Here is a 21253-nt window from a genome sequence, read left to right on the forward strand (position 1 = left end):
AATACTCTTAAGTCCGCTTGTTGATTTACATAAAATGGTGCGTTGGCGTAAAGGTGTCCAATTAATGGTTCCAAGCGTTACATGATTGTATGTTTACATAAGAGAGATATCAACAGTAGCAATTAATTATGCAAATGGAAACCTAAGTTGCACACTTAATGAGAATACAATATGATACCTAATCAAATCAACATGGCCTTATGGAAATGCTACAACAGGCATTTTTATTGTACGACCTGATTTCGGGGACACTAGCTTTTTGCCAGCAGAGCTGGGGATGTAGGTAATGGAAATACTGTAAGTCTTCTTATGTTCGCGAGCACTTAATTTCCGGAAACTTAGCAAGACAGGAGTTCGCGAGGTCTTTGAGTTCGCGAGCGGGTGTTATCAATTTTTTCGGTAGCGCAAGGTAAATTTTTGATATTTTGAACCGTCTTAAACGATATTTCCCGCATTCTGAGGGGCAAAATTGTTGAGTAAAGGTACGTAATAATGCGTCCACATTTACGCCGAGGTGCGCTTGCGGAAGTTTCACGCCACGCATATACGATTTGTTTCTATGCCGAGAAAATTAAGTGACTGTTGCCCTCAGAAGAGGCTTGGCTACATTTTATCAATATCGTAACAAAGGCCGCGAAAAATTCCAACACACGGTTTTTTGGGGTAGTAGCTTTTGCTACATGTTACAAACCCGCGCCATCTTGATCACGTGAAACACTGATGCTTTCTTTCAATCAACCAATCAGAGCACAGGTTATCTGAGGTGAGCCAATCAGAGCTTAGAACATGCGGGCATGTTGCATATTCATGATTTCAACATGGCGCCCTCGGCCGCTTGGGACGGCTTGTTTACTGAAATTACAGCGGTGGAAATACGTTTCACTTTATAAGTTTATCTTTTATTATCCCGATAGAAATGGAATTGATCGATGGCTGGTCCTTCGATACAAATTCTTTTGAGGTTTTCGCCTTTTAGTCGTGCTCTGTCCACGTTCGCAGGAAATCGCTTGCCGAAAAACTATGACATGATTGAATGACGCTTGTTTGAATTTCGAAAGACCGACTTGAACCTAGAAAAACAAGTTTTTAATGAGAACAACATATGCAACATCGATTGTATTCAAGAACTAGAGTTCCACGACCTCATATCTTCGCCAAATAATATGAATTGTACCGACAGATGCAAGTACCAAATTCCCGCCATTTACCAATATGGCATTACATAGCCAATAACAATTAAATTCAAGTCTTTATTTGCTTAAATAATATCAATCAATGTTCCCCTCTTTCTCAGTGGCTTGATATGCCACAGGTCTAAAAGTCCTCTCATGGAATGTCAATGACGGTTAGACATCCAGGTAATAAGATACCCAAGAAAACTTGATGGATTTTCGAAACGTAGCATAACTCTATCAAATATTAGACCCTGTTTTGCATAATCAGCATCTAATTGTTTAACTTGGCTTGGCTATATCAATTATCAGATTCAGCAATTTTAAAATACCCAACATGAATATAAAAAGTCCTGTCATTTACGAGCATAGTGTTATTATCATAGTATAATCTCAGCAAAAATTCAAATGAGGTCATTTGAATAATTGATATTTCGATTATAATCGATAATTACTAGCCTCTCTTTCAGTGAAGGATGACACAGTTTTCAAAGGTGATTTGTTTTTATTTGTTTTTTCGGCTGTAGATAAGTACAGCAAGGGCTACCAAATGCTAAGGCTATTACAAAGGGTTAGCCCTGGTAACTGAACAATATGCAGACCTTGATACAAGCTTTCACAAAGACTAGAATACGACTAAAATGCATATAAACAGGCACAAACATAGAACTCAGCGCATTTTAAAACATTTCATTAATCATGCAAATTAGGTCCTGTTTGGCATAATTACCATGTTACGTCAATCATAAGATCCGCTTTTAAATCTTCATACCAAACATAACAGATACATTTTAGTCCTGTTCTTTCGATTGCCCAGCTAGTAAGCTAGCTGTTGACCTAGATTCAGGACGCCAGCTGTTGACCTAGATTCTGGACGCCAGGTGTGTACTAACACATGCCTCGTACTATGGTGCGGCAGTCCTATATATGCCAATTATTACATTAGGTAGGTCATGATCTGCATAATGAGCATATCATTATGCTGATCATCACCTAAGGAACATTTATACCAAATACAAGAATAATCCATCAACCCCTGCTTGAGTTATCCTCCTCAAAAGTTACAAACAAATAGGCCCACTGTAGTTTAAGGCAAGCCGCAAGGGGGCCCAAACTTACATCACTTACTCTCTGCCACAAGATCTATCTGCCACTCAAAAAAGTATAACCGTACTACCTGCAAAAAATTCGACAACAAACTTTAAGCGGATTGATAAACTTTATTAATTCATTATGCAAATTAGTTCCTGGTTTTCATAATATGTATTTGATTATGTAAGACATCACCCAAGCTATTTACATACCAAAGATCATGACGATCCGTCAACCCCTTCTGTAGTTATTAGCCTCCAAAGGTTTCAACAAAAACGCTAACTGCAGGTCCGAATAAGCCGCTAGGGGGGCCAAACTTACACCACCTATTCCCTGTTCTAGACCCTAGTATGTATTGGTGAAAAATCATGAACCTGGCACTTCCAGAAAATTCGACCACAAAATTTAAAACTCAGCTGCAGTACCTTAATTATCCGCTAGGAGGCCCATTATCTAACTTGACCTTCCTCTTTAACACTCCTACCTATCAACTGAATATCATGCACAGCCGTCAACACCACCTCGAGTTATGCTGGCGACATACAAATTCACACACATATAAAGCCCGCTGCAGTACCGACGGAAAATGCCAGGTGAACCATTTTTGAACTTGACCTCCGTTTTTACAATATCTACACACCTGCAAAAAATCATGAAGATCCATCAACGTTTCCGTCACTTTTTTTGCCTACATACAAACACAAAAAAATGTAAAGTCTGCTGCAGTACTGTTGGAAAACGCCAGGTAAACCATTTTTGAACTTGACCTTCCTTTGCACAACCACTACACACCTACTAAAAATCAGAAAGATTCATTGAAGCTTTCTTGAGTTATGCTCCTGACATACATAAAGACCCACCCAACAGATTTTTCAACCGAAAACATAATCTTCTCCGAGTACAAGTACTCAGCGAAGATAATAACAATACCTAGCAAAACAAAGGAGTTGGATTTTCTGACGGGGGACGGTGTCCTTCATACGACCGCAGCGTCATAATAATGTGGATACACACAAAATGCCAGTGCGAATTTTTTATTTTCTCCGATATCGATACCGTCGTAACTTAGGTGTACTTTCTTTTACCGTTCGTTGTAAGAAGTACTTAGTAACTAAATAATGACCCCATGTATCGCGTGTGTTGATGAAACTTTTATTTCATGCTTGAAATAGTGAATGGTCTGTTATCAGTTGAGTCCTGTCATCGGTAGAATTTTCTATCATAGTGTTAGTGTTTGGGACGGAAGGTGTGGGGAGGGGGGTAGCCCAGTAAAACTACAAGTTCGCGAGGAGATGAGTTCGCGAAGAGAAGGTCTCCGCGAATCTCGCGAACTTAAATTTCTCGCGAATATTAATAGACTTACAGTAGATGGCCCTACAATGTACAATGTAGGTCATGTAAACAGATGACATTGCAATGTAGGTCATGTTAACAGATGACCCTACAATGTAGATCATGTAAACAGATGGCCCTACAATGTATACATTGCTCGAGAGAGGAGGTATGCTGGAAGCGCGGATGGGCAGTGGGTTGGCCACCACTGCCGGGCCCGAAAGCAGGAGGGTGTTACGGATAAGGGCTGAAACACCCAATGAGAGCTGATCCCTCTGATGACATCCGACTTACTTCAAGTGACAGCAGTCCACTTACCTTCGGTGAGTGTAGTTCAACAAGCATCATAGAAATCTGATGTATTTACCAAACTGTTGACATCTTGGTGGCAACCAGTGACTTCCAGGAAAGTTTGGATGGCAACCCGGGGAAGATCGGTGACGCTGGAGAGACAGCTGACCCCCAGGAAAGTCTGGCTTGTGTGTTCTGGATCAGTATCCCTGTATGCACAGCACTCGCAACTGAGGAGCGAGGGCACTCAAACCCCACTACAGCACCCGAGAGGGGGGAGGATGAGGGACTCGTTGGGACGGATGAAACGGTAATGACGCAGTACGGACGCTGAGACGGATGACGCAAACAACGTTGACAGGAGAGGTTACCGTACCAGTTCTTAAATGCCATTGCGGGAAGACATGTAAAAACAGCAGGGGGTTAAAGACTCACCAAGCTAAAACCAAGTGTGGTAAGGTGGTGCTGCAGGTGCAGCGTGCAGGGACAGAGATTTCTGGTGAGACGCAGTCCTGGGGACTCCAGGCAGGAGGTACACCACAGTACTGGAGACGTCCAAGCTCCTGCGACAACCCACAACCGCAGTAGGTTTCACAGGCAGAGCGTAGTTTAATAACAAACATAACAATAGTAACATTCCCACGAACGAATCTAGTTGATTTTCGGACGAGAAGTATAGAATCCATTTGTGGGTCAAAGAAGCATATTCGGTAAATTACCATCACAAAAGTCCATGTGACATCAAGGCCGGTTCAATGTAGGGTCGATCCTAGAAAATCAATAATCATCCGGCGGCAAAATCGTAACTGCAAGGCAAAACAGTACTACAGGCTGCAGCCATGGGAAAGAAAGTTGTGTCTCTACAGAAAAGCCGCCCATGCTTCTGCTCCCAGTGACGAGTCTCCGTGCTTTCTTCACCCTGTATAAGTTCTATTTCTTTTCATACATGTACATAAAACTATGCTCATACTCGTGCAGTCGTATTGCGAGCCAAAGATCAGGTCTTTGCGTCAATTTTCCAAGAGCAATTGAATGAAATCGCATCATTTTGACAAGATGGCAGCCGATGTGCATCGCGTCCAAACATAACAGAGGGAGATCACAATCACATTGTCAGTTGATAGACGCTATGATATTTCTCCATATAAAATCGAAGAATGACAAGAAGTTGGGTGTGATTTTAGTGAATTAAAATGGTTTCTGGGACAAAGATAAACTTTAGATGTATCGATGTGTTTGCTTTGTGCTTTGTTACGTTGTGATGTTGTCATCCTTCAGGCGTTTCATGTTTGGCGCGAACCTTTGGCTGAGATTCAAGATATAAACCGCTTGTAAAGTCCTTAGAGCCGCGAATATCCGTATAACTGTCATTAAGAAAAGTACAATGAGGGCAACAATACGATATCTAGAGGCGCTCCTTGTTCGAGTGAATTTTCTATTCCCCGCGGCCGTAGCACCGTCGGCACTTTTGAAAATTACGGGGGCGTGTCGCACTGGGGCCAGGGTCGCCCGGCAATTTCATTGCGGCATCGGTACCGGGCGTGAGTTTAATGTTTTTGAGGTGTGCGGCACTCCGCCCCTGGCCATGGACTGCTAACAATGCGTAACATAGAACCCTGGGAATACATCGTAGGCTTTTTTCTTACTAAAAGAGCGGATGTTCTAAGATTCTTGTTCCACTGACAGAAATTAGCCTCCCTTCAAAATTTTGTTTGGACGCACTCAGCCCAATGACAGGCCGACCACATGGAGAAAGCTTCTGATTCGCGGCTGTGCATTCTAGACCGCAGCAGAATGAAAGTCGCACCATAATGACGGGCAGATCACGAGCTTTGAAATGATACCGGTAAACAAAAGGAAAATTTGATATTTTGGGGGATAAAACTCAAAATGAATTGATTCTTTGATTTTTGATCATAAAAATCATCGCTTGAACAGGTGTAAAAATGACCGCAGGAAACAGGCCTTTCATTCTGCTGTGGTCTACAAACATCATGGCCGCCCTCCGGAACCCTGCGGAGCGCATGGCTAGCGCTCACATTCATCAGCAAATTTCTGGCGTTTGAAACATTTTACAAATCAAACAAATACAAATGTACATCATAAAAGAGAGAAACTTATATTCCTTTATTTCTATGGGTAACTTTGCCAGTAGGAACGGATAGTTTTTGTATCGCAGGTGTGGGAACATGATAGAAAATTCACCGACGATATTCGTGGTAGCATTGGAATACCTAAATATTTTCAGCTAACTGCTTAGTTCTGCAGCCATTATCCTGGCGCAGGTCTTAATCTTTGATTGTCGCACCGTGCGACGGTCACCGTGATTTTAAATCTAGTCGCATTCTCAAAAAACTGGTCGCACTCACGAGCGTTGGAGTGACACTGTTTTTGTGAGCTTCCAGGGCTCGGATTGAGATCTTTGGCTCAAAATTATATAAGGTTGCACACTGCGCTAGCTGGGTTTGGAATCAACTTGCGCTGCGCAGCTGCGCAACCAGGTATTTTGCACCCTGTAACGGGTGTAATGTTTGCCCAGAATTGTTCGGCATGACCGGCGCTGCATGTTCTCGAGTTGTTTTGCTTGGGTACTGGTGAGACCTGGGCTCCAGACAGGTGCAGCGTACTGGAGATGTGGCCGTACATAGCATGTCATTATTGTGTACACGGCTAGGAGGTCATACTGATCATGAGGGAGGTGGAACTCTTTTAACTGTCTTAGAAGAAAGACTGAGACATTTTGCGCTCTGTTTGATGATGTAGTTGATGTGAGTGTCCCATTTCAGGTCTGCTTGTACCCATACTCCAAACAATTTAGCAACATGAACTTCCTGGAGGCCATGGCCGTTGATGTGAAGAGGTGGGAGTGGTGGTGGGGTTTTAGTAAAGTAAATGTGCATTGTTTTGCACTCAGCAGGGTGTAACTTATGAAGCTCCCTGTGGTCCATCGGTGAAGAAGAAGAACTTTATTGCACGACAATTGTACATGGTACAAAGCATGGCAAGAATTCGTAAACATAATACAAAGTAGAAGTATAGAATAAAACTTAACATCCTAATTACTAATACAATACAATAAGGGCTAGTATATATTTTGATATAGCATCCTAATTACTAATACAATACAATAAGGGCCAGCATACATTTCTATATAGCATAACAGTTATGATCGAGTTTGTTTAATCATTAGTTTCGGTATTTTTCCTAATGTGAAAGCAGTCGTTAAGATATTTACCTATTTTCATATTGTGGGGATTGTTGCATTTAAATGTATACTCAAAACGGTCGGTAGTATCGATACTCTTAAAATGTGTACTTGTTTTGAGAATTGTGAATACATGTAACTTATTACGTAAAACATCATATTTAGAGCATTCCATGACAAAGTGAAATTCATCTTCAATTTTCGTTGGACAATATGGGCAAAACCTTTGGTCAGGGGCTATATTATAATATCTGCCCGTCTCTATTTTTAAGTTATGACTACTGATTCTTAACTGAGTTATCGCTTTACGAATTTCAACGTTATCTATATCATCAAGATATTTTTCTTGTTCATAAAGGTTTTTTGATTTGTTGAGAAAAGACAATTTGGAATTACAGTCAAACCTGCCTAGGCGACCACCTTTTCAACGCGACCACCTGGCCATGGCGACCGCTTTTTCTCGGTCCCGAAAATTTTCCCCATAGGCACAAGCATTAAGCTGCCTGCCCAAGGCGACCACCTGTCCAACGCGACCGCGACCGCCACGAATTGGGACCGCACAGAGCACAATCCCTGCCCATGGCGGCCGCCTAATTTTCAAGCGTGTGGTGACATCGGATCATTTTGCTGTCGGATTTCACGGAAATGTTTTCAAGACTTTGAAGAACAAAAATAAGGACAAAAATATATGGAATAGCAATGTTATAGCATCGATTCCTCCATCGATGAAGTGTTTTAATAAAACGTTCCCCCTATAAACATTGTAAAGACAAATGTTTGTGATGTAGTTGTGCCTATCGTAATCTTATAGTTTACCGCAAGCTCAGTTCGGTTTAAACTCAATTTTCAAAACGTATAGGTAGTACATGGCGTCAAAAAGTCAGATTTCGCAGAAATTACTATCTATTTCTTGTATTTTCAACAAAAATCTGTCTGTGTCTTACTAAATTCCGCCGAAAAATGACTTCGCGGCGGGCAAAACATCGGGCGAGAAATGTTGTTCCTTTGTCCCGACGCCATCTTGGACTTGGCGCGACCTGGATTTGGCGTACCGCTGACCTTTCTAAAACACGATGCTTTTGTGTATGAACATTTACGAATACTCTAGTTATTAATTAAAATTAATATTCTTATTTTCTTTTTATTTCCATGAATCTCACAAACCTTTATTGGACGGTGTGCATTCTGCTGCACTGACTTACCTTTCGATGCGGCGCGGCGCGACGAAATCAAACCGTTCCGTTTTCATCTTTAGTTGTCAGATCGAAAACTTTTTGCCCCTTTTATCCAGCGGTCGGCGCCCCAAAAAAGGCTGGGGTCAGCAGGTGTGTTCTAGGGATTTGTCTTAGGCCTTAAAACTTTGATGATGTGCGTGTGTGTGTGTGTGTGTGTGTGTGTGTGTGTTCTATCTAATGTAACGTGTGAATGCGGGAGGGCGCTGCGATCATCGAGGCCAGGCAACCATTGCAATAAACTACTATTGTTTTGTAGTCAAAATTATGACGAAAATTTGTACATGGTGTAGCGGTATACAATTATTACAACGATAACGGAAAATGTAATTCTTGTAGGATCTTTCTGTCAATGAGAATTGAACCTGGTGGGGGTCATGTTGTCTAAATTCACATAATTTTCCATCCATTTACGTACTGTATTTGAAAACCTCGCCCTGGAAACATGTGAGTGGAATCCTCTTCATGGCGACCACCTGTCCATCACGACCGATTTTGCTCAGTCCGCCGGGTGGTCGCCTTGGGCAGGTTTGACTGTACTTCTAATACGGCTAAACCACTCTAACTTGTATATGTGTATCTTGTAGCCGGGAGAGAAGTTGGTGGGCAATATAATCTACTTTATAAGACTCAGGTTTCATCCATATATGTCCAAAGCCGTGGTAACAGAGAGTGTCATTAACATGATTAATCCAATCATGATCACCAGTAAATACAGTGTTGTATGCATCATGAAGCAAAGAGTCCTCAGGTAAGTTTACTAAAAGGTGCCAGTATTTAATGAGCTGAATTTTAGCATATATCATGATGGGAAAAGTTCCTAGCTCTCCTCGCACGCCGTCGTTAGATGATTTTGAATGGACTCCAAGTAGAAATTTTTTAAAACGTATGTCGATAATGTCGAATTCTGGTATATCTAAAGGGAGACGTATATTATCGATTGAAAAATCATCCTTTTCCAGACTAAGCCCAGCTGTATATCTTAGGAACATGTCTTTGTCTGACCCTTTTTCAAAATTAATGATGTAAGTATGGGTTAGATCAGTACAAGTGCTCTTTCGAATCAATAATGGAATACTGTCATCAATCTGGAGTTTCTTCAATAGAAAAGAGAATACCCTATTTCTTCTAATAAAGGACGCACTTTTTTGAAATTTCAACCTTCAAGATGAGGCTTCAGGTCAAAGCCAAAGTCGGGGTGCGCAGTTTATTTAGGTTTTCTCTCGAGAAAAGTCGCGACATAAGTCAGGAAGTCACCGATTATTACCCCAGCAGGCTGCCCCGTCATGTCTTAGCAACGATAATTCATGATGGTCTGCATGGGGGTGTCCTGGCAATGCTTAACGGTAAATTCAGGCTGGCCAATAACGCTTAACGGTAAATTCAGGCCGGCCAATAACGCTTAACGGTAAATTCAGCAGATTTAGAACATGAGGTACTCCTGAAGACGACGGTTGATTACCACTAGTACCCTGATCTTGTGACAAGAGACCTTTTACGCCATGCATTCTCGCACGCGCCTGCTCCGAATCCTTTAAATTCGGCGGCGACAGGAAATTTGGTAATGCCAATGGTGGGACGAAATAATCGTGATCACGATGACGAGCGCCGAAGGCGCGACAATAATAGGGGGATCCCGGGGGTATGCTCCCCCAGAAAATTTTGAAATCTTGACGCTCTGAAACGACATTTCCTGCATTCTGACGGTGAATTTTGCTGAAGAATAAGCTAATTTTAATGACATCTCTACTTGAAAAAAAAAAAAAAAGAGTTTCACGCCCTCCAGACCTCGCCGGAGCTGCGACATGCTCCCAGGGAAAATTCTTGACACCAGTGGAACGCTTGCGTTTCGTCAAGCAAATATTACTGGTAATGTAAGTTAAGTTTAACGCTTAGTGATATCTCTGTTTGTGAAAAAATACAGAAGAGTTGAAGCTTGAGTTTTCGGGGGCGACGCCCTCCTAAAAATTTTTCGACGGAGGCCCGACATGCACCCGGGGAAAATTTTAAAATCTTGCACCCTGAAACGCTTAATTTTCTGAATTTTGAGAAGAAAACTTTGCTGCTATAGTGAAAAATAGACAGAAGTGTTTCAGCTTGAATTACTTTTTGGGGGGGGGGGGGCGCCCTCCCGACATATTTTCGCCGGAGCCGCGTGCTCCGTGGAGAAAATTTTGAAATCTTGACCCACTGAAACGCTATTTCCTACGTAACGAGGAATTACTCAATAACGGTTCACGTGAATTCAGGATGACAAATAACGCTTAACGAGGAATTAAAACGTGCAGTAACGCTTCACGATTAATATGCCGATAACGCTTAACGGTAAATTCAGGGCGGCCGGCAACGATTAACGGTGAATTAAAATCGCTCGTAACGCTTAACGGAAAAGGGCATGCAGACCCCCATTTATGCATGTTCTGTTCTTATTCATGTTCTTTTAATGTTTCCAAGATATTATAAACGATGCTACATCATACGTATATTTTTGAAAAGGTATTCTAGATATAAGAATTATTGATTTAGTGATATTAAATATCAAACTATGAGACACCTAATAACGCTGGGTGTTTTCAACCGTGCGACTATTTCAGTGTGTCGGGCCGGCCATAATTTCGTACCCCACGCCGCTTGTACTACGCCGCTTGCGACGTCAATAATTTCCTAACCACCCACACGGCTGCAAATACGGGCACATCGTGCGTATCTGTGGATATTTTGATCAAAAACGTAATGGCTAGGATCTAAAATGTTCCAGAGTTAGCTTCAGCGGGAGTTTAGTTTTTGTTTTGACGGATAAAACGCAAAAACCCACGCCGCTTTCGGCACACTTCCGGGTTCATTGATCGCTAAAATTACGCAAAAGCCGCCATAAATCCGCAAATAAATGTATCCTTTCCCGAAAACATCTTTTGGATTTGCATTTTCTTTACCATAATGTTGCTATGTAGTCGATAAAACCGCGTTTTTATCGCGTTTTCAAGTGTAACATTTCAGACAACAAAAAAAGCGTGGATCGCGATTCTGCTGCCCCATGATGCACTGCGTCTGCAAAATTCCTGCCTTGAGCTGCAGCAGTAACCAATCAGAGACGTGTACTGCGAACATGTGACGAGGATTACGTAACACGCGAAATGCATCTTGGGGCAGCAGAATTTAAACAATGGCGGCGGGCGATCGGCGATATGAAATGATTTGACAATGCATCGCTGTATTTTGTGGCATAAATGCCGAGAGACGAACTTTTATTTTATCTCAAAATACGTTTTACACGTTTGTCTTTGACTAGCCCGGTAGAAATCAAGCGGATCGTCGTCTGGTCCTTCAATATCAAGGAAGTTGTTGGAATACCGCGGAATCCCTTACCCTTCCTACCGAACCGTTTACTCTCAACTATGTCTTCCCTCACTCACCTTCCGCCGTAAATTCCACACAGTCACCACCCTCTTCAAATTAATGAACGGATGCCCGCCCCACCTACTCAGTCTTCCACCAAATACAAAATCATCTTCCATAGAATCCAGATATTCCCTCCGAAATGGAGATAACCTCTCTGTGCAAACCCCCAAAAGCATTAGGACTCAGAAAGCGTTCTTCCACAGGGCTACCAAACTCGGGAACCTGCTTCCACCAGAAACACGTACAGCTACCTCTGTATATCCTCCTTCAGAGGAAAAGCTTGGGCCTCCCTCGGAGACCCGTTCTTGGCTTAAGCTAATATATACATATATATACTTCTATGTGACACATGCGACGGAGCTAGCGGTTAATTCTGCACTGTCTAAAATAGTTAAGTCGTGTATATAATGTAAATATGAATGTCAACCTCTTAATTAATCTTAATTAATCTAGTAGTGATCTCTACGTATGTTAAATGTAATGATTATGTATGTTTAATGTAATGATTATGTTTTTCTCCCAGGGTTGCCCTTTGTAATAGCTTAAGCTAGTTGGGCAACCCTGGCATGTAAATACAATGCATGCCAAACGAATAAACTAAACTAAACTAATAAACTAAAAAATCCCAGTTTTACGTGAACTAACGTTACATGATGTAGCCTACATATGTGGACTTACAACTTTATGCTTTTGTTAAATTATATTCTAAGCAAACAAGTCTGCTATATGAAGGTTGCAATATGGTGAGGAAATTCGTTTTGAAAATTTCTAGATACAGATCCAAGTCTTTTCTAAGATAATTCAATAATTTTTTCGCTTGTGCCGGCACCTACATACATGTTCACCTTTTCGAATTGTGTTGAGAACTAAGATGGTTGAAAATATAACTTAGTGGATCAAGCATTTCAAGGAAATATAACCTGTTTTACTTACCACATCCTTGGGCGGTGGCTCTACTTCTTTCTTCACCTTCTTGCCCATACTGGATACTCAATGACATGTACAACTGTATAGGTGGGTTAAAAAAAAGACTTGTTAGCATAACTGAATGATCTCACTGCTTATTGTACAATGTAAAATACATTTTACTTTCGTGGTGGCTTTATTTGGCAGTACTAGCTATAGGAGGGAAAATGAGATTTTGCTGTGGCTGTCACAGTTGAAACAATTCTGTTGTATAGTAGAATTACAAAAGACATACTGTAAACGGAGAAATGTTTGCTGGGGTTATATACTCAAGGTTTCTGCATTGTACTCTTCACTGTGAACTTAAAACCACCATGAAATGTTTTGCCCATCTAAGTACTGTACATTGTATTTCTGCTGTGTCAGACCATAATGCATAATCTGTGAAGGCAAGAGGAAGAGAGCCAAGGGGTCACCCTGAAGGACACTGGTATTAATGCTGAATGCATCCATTTCTCCTTCAGGAGTGATTACCACAGCAGTGGTGTCCTCATATACATTGTATGACTCGAATAGCACTTACGGCATCCAGCAGAATCCCGTAGGCTTCCAAAATTTGAAACATTTTGTGACGATTTATCGAATCAAATGCTTTGCGGAAGTCAATAAACACGACCACTGCTTCTTTGTCAAAGTTTCTCAACTCCTCTACAATGGATATCGAATATTGTTGTTTAATAGTTTTCTAATCATTGTTTGTAACGATTTAGATAATTACCGTTGATCGGACCTACAGTATTCAAGACTCTGTGTTCTGTGTATTTGAAAGAACGACTTTGCACATAAACTATGTAACTTTTGATGGAGATTTCAACATTGCGTACGATAAGCATCTTTATGTCATGCCTGGGCCTGATACGGGTGTTCCGGACCGTGTGATAACTATCCGTATCACATAGGGTTCGGGAGTTGTATCACACGGGCTTCCATAGAATATTTGTAATGCATTTCGAGCGCGCCGGTTGCACCGCCGCCGAAACTTCGAATACCGGATTCAGAGGTTGGAATCAATGTTGTTACAGTTTTGTGTTCGAGGACACAAAACTCCCTCAACTTCTGGCGCATTTTGCATTCAAATGTGTGTTTTCTCGGGTGGGTATATGACATAAATAAAATACAACACGGTGAATTCCGCATCACCCTCGGTCCCAGCCCTCCCGCGGTCGGGCTGGTACCTCGGGTGATACGGAATACCCCGTGTTGTATTCTATATGTCTCCAGTTAACGGGCCGCAGCAGCAGTGTTCAAAGGAGATCATTATCACTGACTCAGCTTAATGAGGACGCGCCACCTCTACACATTACCTTGATCAGCGTTGTTCAACATCGACCTATGTTGCTATCAATTAATGTCATCATTCCTACTTCCCCATGTAATGAAAAAGCAATTAAAAGATATGAGACAAATAACGTTAACTACATTCAATTATTTTAAGAATACCTTTAAACTACTGCAGAAAAACTAAAAAGTTAATTTTTGTCACTGTCTTGTAGATAAACTCACAGTCCTGAATTATTGCTGTACAAAGATTCCACATCATTTGAGAACACACCACCCAGTCGTGAAATTGTCATCCCATGCTTCCGACAAGACCACGACGTCACTCTAAAACTTCACCATTCCAATACCCATCGCAACAATCGTCATACTAACCGCCCAGTCATGAAATTGCCGTCCCATGCTTCCGACAAGACCACGACATCACTCTAAAACTTCACCATTCCAATACCCATCGCAACAATCATCATACTAACCGCCCAGTCGTGGAATTACCGTCCCATGCTGCTGACAAGACCACGACATCACTCTAAAACTTTACACATTCCAATAATCATCACAACAGTCAGCATACTAACTGCCCAGTCATGGAATTGCAGTCCCATGCTTCCGACAAGATTACAACGTCACTCTAAAACACCAAACATTCCAATAATCATCACAACAGTCAGCATACTAACCGCCCAGTCATGAAATTGTCGTCCCATTGTCGTCACAAGACCACGACGTCACGCTAGAACTTTAAAAAATCCTGATCACCATCTCAATATAACCCCACACATATCCTCTTGTTTCTGTCCTTTGTTAATGTCATTCAGAAACTAACCGAACACATATATCATAACTGCCACAGAAAAGTTCATACAGAAATAAACGAACACTCCATACCTTCAATTATAACCATCACGTGGCATAACATTCGAACATGAAAACATTACGACACAAACAAAACAACATAGAAGGTACCATCAAAAAACATCCAAAGGACACAGAATAGAAACTTTAGCCTGAGTGCCAGCCTTTTTAGCTAAAAAGGCTGGCACTCAGGCTATAGAAACTTAGAATCAACACCGTTTTTTCTCATGTTGAAACGGCACTTCAAATCCATACATTCCCCATAACCGTCATTTCACATGTAACAAAAAATGTTCCTTTAATCAAGGACACACAATAAAAATATAAAAAAATACCTATGATCCCATGACGCCACAGCCCACAAAGAAGAGACGTCACAAATACAAAGATGGCGACCCTGTGACGTTACAAATACAACCCAACGAAACCTGTAATTACATTCATTACTGTAATGTCTTTTGTTTGATAAAAACGACAGTTTGGCACCTTATATGTGGCATATCTTAATGTCAGGAACGTCTTACTTCAAACGGCAGGGCTTGAAATAGTGGGTGCACGTGCACCCGGGTGCACCCAACTTTGGAGCTGTGCACCTAATTTTTTACTGTGGGTGTACCGGTGCACCCAAATATTTCCGTAGGGGGAATCGTGTGTAAAGGTATCACTGCACACTTAGCAGCAGTAGAATACTTTTTTTCAGTGTTCTGCAATATTGTTCAAAATGTTGTTCTGCAATTTGAAAATATTTTCTGCAAATACACAAGCCTCCATACTACAACCTTGTCAACTTGATAATGCCATATTTACATCATATCTAGCTTTGGAACATTGCTGTAATTCTTTATTCTCTCACTCTTTAATTTTTATTAACAAAATTTGAAACAGGAATAACATACATGTGTGAAAAGTATTCAAATGAATAGCGACAATTGCAACAGCAAAAGCGTGTTTATTCAATATTAGTCAAATTAAATATTTGTTTATAATCTAAGTACTAGTATGTGTATTGAAATTTTTAAAACAACCTGCCTGATAAGGAGGAAAGGACATTATATCCTTGCAAAGAATACGTGTCCTGATGCGTAATGAGATCGCACAACCTGTGACAAAGATCACAGCCACCGTACCCACGGGAAAAAAATGAAAAGATTTGAAAAAATCGAAAAAAAATTAAAAATTAAAAATATAAAAGCCTCACGCAAACCTTGGCCTCTGCATATTTTTCTATAAATCTGAAAAATCGCTATTGGTTTTAAACATCAGACTTCGGACAGTTGGGGAGACTCCAGACGACCCGGCGATGTTATTGTTTTTCACGTGGGCGCCCCCCCCTCCCCATTGTCTCGGCACAGACGAAAATGTTCCGCCTTCTCTTTGCTCACAAGGCGGTGCTCTAGATCGATCCGAGTGGTTCTCAACTTCATCGCTGCCATCTTTCTAATGCAGTGGCCACCATTTCGTTACTGCCGTCATCACACCCATGCCCCGAGTTCGGGCTCTGAAGAAATCGCATGCATACTGCAACATGTTTACACAAGAAACATCCAGAATTGTTTTCCCGACTTTTGGCGACCCTGAGATCGTGACCGCGGAGATTAGCGAGGTTAGGACGGAAATGCAGGAATTTGACATTTTCTCACATGATTCGTCCCCGAAGTTATCACAGAAATCCCCGAAAAAGTCAAACCTCTAAGGTAGTCGGCACGCACCGAAACGCTACATCAGATTCGCTCGGCACTGGTTTCAGTTTATCTGCAGCACCGCTAGCTAAATCTATATTATAACCTGCTTGGCTAAACTGAGAACCATCGAATCCTGAGCTTGATTTTTGTTATTCTGCGAAATTGCAGGTTGTTTAATTTTTCTTCTGCAATCTTGAAAATCTTTCTGCAATTTGCAGATTGCAGACGGGTAAGGGGAAAACCCTGTATAGGTACCCATACCTGTATAGGTACCCGTCTAGGGGCCCCAACAAGCCAGGAAACACGCTATGACGGCCGCCATATGGGGCACCCAGAACTACTGTTTTTACGGTCTCCACATTGATATAAGACACAAACGGTTGACTAACTGTTATACTCGGTCGGAAAATACCTGAACAATCATATTATACGCTTTCGATTTCTATGAAGGACGGAGTTTTGGAAAATACAGAATTTGCCAAGTTCGCACGGAGCGCCGATCTCGGTGACCTTTTCGCTTTGCATTAACTTCAAATGCAATACTCATGATCTGTTTGGCTGGACAGGAAACGCCGTTCTCGATGCACGGAAGGTCCGCCATGACACATGTGCAAACTAGCCGCTTAGACGGAAAGTAGCCACTTATTGCGACACAAACATTACGGCGTGATTTGATCATTGTCTGAATACGTCGTGCTCGGTCGAGATTTTCGGACACAAGCTTGAAGGCAAATAATTATACGCTCAGCAACATGTTTCTAGATGATGTATTAAAAGGCATGCACTAGAGCTGTGTACCTAAACAAATTTTAGGTACAGGTACAGGTACACGGTTTAAGGTACAGGTCCGGACCTGAACCTGTACCTAAACTACTTGTTTGGAAAATGCTAGATTTTCAATAAGGACAAAAGCATGTTTGAACTGGTAAAACATAATATTTGATTGTGCTAGATATTATTTTTAGGAAAACACAGATGAAATTTTGACTCCAGCCATGCAAATGTGTTTTCTGTGCTTTAGAGTGGCTTTAGAGCACCGCCACGGTAATTTCATAGTAACTTTATCTGTCAAAGTGGCCATCCCCTGAGTCAGGTCCAGTACGATACAGCAGGGTCAGGTATTTTGGACCTGTACCTAATTGATTGTACCCGGTACTGTATCGGTACAGTGTACCGGTACACATGTACAGCTCTAGCATGCACGCCCAACTTTTCACAATCCGTTGCCCCCGGCCCGGCTGCCAGTCAGCACGCTGTGACAGAAGTTTTGTCACTCCTTTTTTTGGCGTGAATCGGCTACTACGGAGATTTTTGGGCACAAGCTCGAAGTGAAATGCTTAGTGATACATTGTATATTGATCTAAGCTATTTTCTGACCGAGTAGAGTCAACAGTTTGTGTCTTAACTGTTTATATCAATGTGGAGACCGTAAAAAAAACAGCCGTTCTGGGTGCCCCATATGGCGGCCGTCATAGCGTGTTTCCTGGCTTGTTGGGGCCCCAAATGGGGTATACCGGTATACCTATACGGGTACCTGTACGGGGACCTATACAGGGTTTTCCCCTTACCCATTGCAGACGGGTATTTCGAACGTTGCTGTAGGTATTCTTTGACAATACTGGGAAAGTATATCTGATACTAGTATATAGTGACGTAACTTCTGTTTAAAAGTCGACTGCACTGGAATCAACAACACGAACGCTTTGCAACCTTCGGGCGTAATACAGCTGAGAAGGTGACCCCGGTAGACATGGACATACAGACCTTCAAAGATTTCAAACCAACAACAGTTATACTACTTATAGTCAAAGACTCTACGATTCTGACTCACTATTCATTTAATACTGAATCGAGGGCGAAATGCAAATGCCCCCGATCTGAAAATCGTCAAAAGTTAAACTCTTTAAGGCACCGCCATTCTCCGAATCTTACTGTGTTCCAAATATGATAATGGAATTAGCTAAAATCTTTGTTAAAACCCACAAAAATGGCTCGTATGGAGAGCACAGGGTATTCCCTTCTAGTTCATATCACGCAATCTTGATAAAAAGGCTGCCAATCAGGTTTAACGCGGCTGTGAAAGTCGGATGAAATTTCATCCAACTGTCGCGCGACAAGCGTTTCTTTAGCAACGGGTTTGCGGAAAAAGCTGTCCCTGTCTACCTGGCCTGTCTACCCTGGCTACCTACCCTTTTTGGACCCCAAGGGCATGCATGGGGGTTTTGCATCTGATTGAATTTTCTTGAGGAAAACCTGGGTCAGTGGCAATCCCAGTTGTGGATGGGCTGGATCATACTGTTGCAGGATAGGGACAGTTATGAGCAACTCCACCAGCACTGGAAGAAAATCTATCATTGATAAACAAACATCTAAGTATACAATAAATTGTACTAGGATTGTTACACTTAGGTGTGATGGGTTTTCCCAGGAACCGCACCAGACCACATCCCAACCCCGGTCTAGTCCACATCAGTGGGGGGTCGATGCGGTTCCTCTCTGTGTGTAAAGAGGAAACTGGCTCCGGGACCGCTTTCGGGGTCATGATAATGATATGCTAATAAGCCTGCGCTAGCGATAGAAGTATATTTTTCTCACTCTGAAACATTTGTGCAATTGCCATTGAAAGTTTTTGAATGTTTCAAGTGCAATGGCCTGCCACCCGTAGCTGCTTCTTCTTTGGTGTTCTCCTATGACCCGATCAACGTGCCCGGCTTGCAGCACAGCCAGTGCGCATGCATGTCCAGTATCAGGGTGAAGTGGCAGAAGTTGGCAGAAGTTGGCAGAAGTTAGAAATCCGATGTTGTCTGAACTTAGGAGTGACGTCATCCTAACTTCTGCCAGTTGCTGGGGGTGGCAGAAGTTGGCAGAAGTTAGAAATGCGTTGTTGTCTGAACATAGGAGTGACGTCATCCTAACTGCTGCCAGTGGCCAGGGGTGGCAGAAGTTGGCAGAAGTTGTCTTGAATATCTTTAACTACATATATAACTTGAATATTGTTAATCACTAAAGAGAGAACGTGGGTCATGAAAAGAATTTCCGTCTTTTGGAAAAGCATGGAAAAGGAAACTATCCTGTCATTTTGCTAATGAAGTTACCGAAGTTTACAACATAACTGTTCTACAGTTTTGAACAGTGGGTGACGTTTCCTAACTTCTGCCAACTTCTGCCACCTGCCACCCTACCCTGGCTAGTGGCAGAAGTTAGGATGACGTCACCTAACTTCTGACAACTTCTGCCACCCTAACTTCTGCCACCCTACTCAGGCTAGTGGCAGAAGTTAGGATGACGTCACCTAACTTCTGCCAACTTCTGCCACCTGCCACCCTACCCAGGCTAGTGGCAGAAGTTAAGATGACGTCACATCTGACTCACGGACGCCTCAAAACTACTCGGTAATCATCGTAACTTCTGCCAACTTCTGCCAACTTCTGCCACCCTAACTTCTGCCACTTCACCCTGATACTGGACAATACTCCCAGTGCGGCGAGGACGAACGCCGGCGGGTTCAAGCCTGGTCTTGCCTGTCCCTGTACATGCGTCTCATCCTCCTTTTTTTGTTGGGCCCGTACGATTTCATATGCCAGAAAACGCTTGTAGCAAACATAAGAATATGAGGAGCGACTGTAATATCTTGCACCATGGGTGGCGCACTGCCCTTCCGCCCGTAGGTCTAAAGACAACCAGTTCGGATTATCTGAAGTGGACTCAGTGTAAAGTGGGTCCAACCCCCAGGAGTGTCAGACATCTGTTGTGAATTTAGCTGTCGTGACAAAGGTCCTATTGTTGTCTGCCTCATCCTACCAGTTTTCTTTGCTTCCTTGTATTACTTTCTACTTCAATTTTCTTTAACATTTCAGGAACATTCTATTGTATACATGTACTTAGAACTTTTTTTCGAGTCTTGGTGGAATTGCTTTACCAGCTTCACTCACACCCCCGCCCCAACCCAATAGGCATTGTCTTCCATTCAGCTCACACACATCTGGAATTGCATTGACCCAGTTTTCCCTCAAGGAAATTCCATTAAAGCCCAAAACCCCATGCGTACCCTTGGGGCCCCAAAAAGGTAGACAGCCAGGGTAGACAGGCCAGGTAGACAGGCCCAGCTTTTTCGGCAATCCCCTTAGCAACGCCATGGAACGATTCCGTTGAAAATGAAAATGGTTCGAAAGGTGTTCGAATTCGTTGGTTTTTAAGGTCTCATCTGCGTGAATTACTCCGCGTGTAGATGCCCAAAGAGTGCGGGCTAAAAAAATAGTTGGGCATGCCCCCCCCCCCCCCCGGAATATTTTAGAATATCAAATAATGGAAAGAAATTTCAACTAATTACCGAGTGAAACACTGGCAACGACAACACAAACAACATATTTTTAGCTGCACTCATTTGAACTTAATACCAATGCCCCTATATAACCTCCTTGACTATACATGTAGGCTATCAAACTCTCTCAATGCATCCCTATCATTGCAAAAATTATGCAAGCCGATCTTACCCTTATATGATTGCAAGCATTAAGAGAGTAGAGTAGAGTAGAGTAGAGTAGATCCTTTCGGCCAGGTAGGAAGGTCATATTCCAATTTAGGCCGCTCATCCCTTTACTGGATTAAATTGAATAAATGCTAAGCAAATGTACAGATGTAACCGGCTCCTTACTGGGCGCCCAGTACGGAACCCGTGGAGAAAATGCTGCCGATACTCGACCCCCAGTACGGAAGGAAGTTCCGTACAAGAATTCCAGTACGGAACGG

General features: G+C 42.3%; 1 protein-coding gene across 3 annotated transcripts in view; it reads right to left on the minus strand.

Annotated features, from left to right (window-relative positions):
* LOC136431428 (armadillo repeat-containing protein 3-like) overlaps positions 1-21253 on the minus strand; it is an 84314-nt gene that overhangs the window by 60648 nt on the left and 2413 nt on the right. For all 3 annotated transcript variants that reach the window (XM_066422801.1, XM_066422800.1, XM_066422799.1), the window contains exon 2: positions 12657-12729. In XM_066422801.1, the coding sequence (XP_066278898.1) occupies positions 12657-12704 (48 nt within the window). In that variant the 5' untranslated portion in view covers positions 12705-12729. The remainder of the gene's footprint in view (positions 1-12656; positions 12730-21253) is intronic.

The sequence above is a fragment of the Branchiostoma lanceolatum genome, chromosome 3 (assembly GCF_035083965.1).
Source record: "Branchiostoma lanceolatum isolate klBraLanc5 chromosome 3, klBraLanc5.hap2, whole genome shotgun sequence".
NCBI lineage: Eukaryota > Metazoa > Chordata > Leptocardii > Amphioxiformes > Branchiostomatidae > Branchiostoma > Branchiostoma lanceolatum.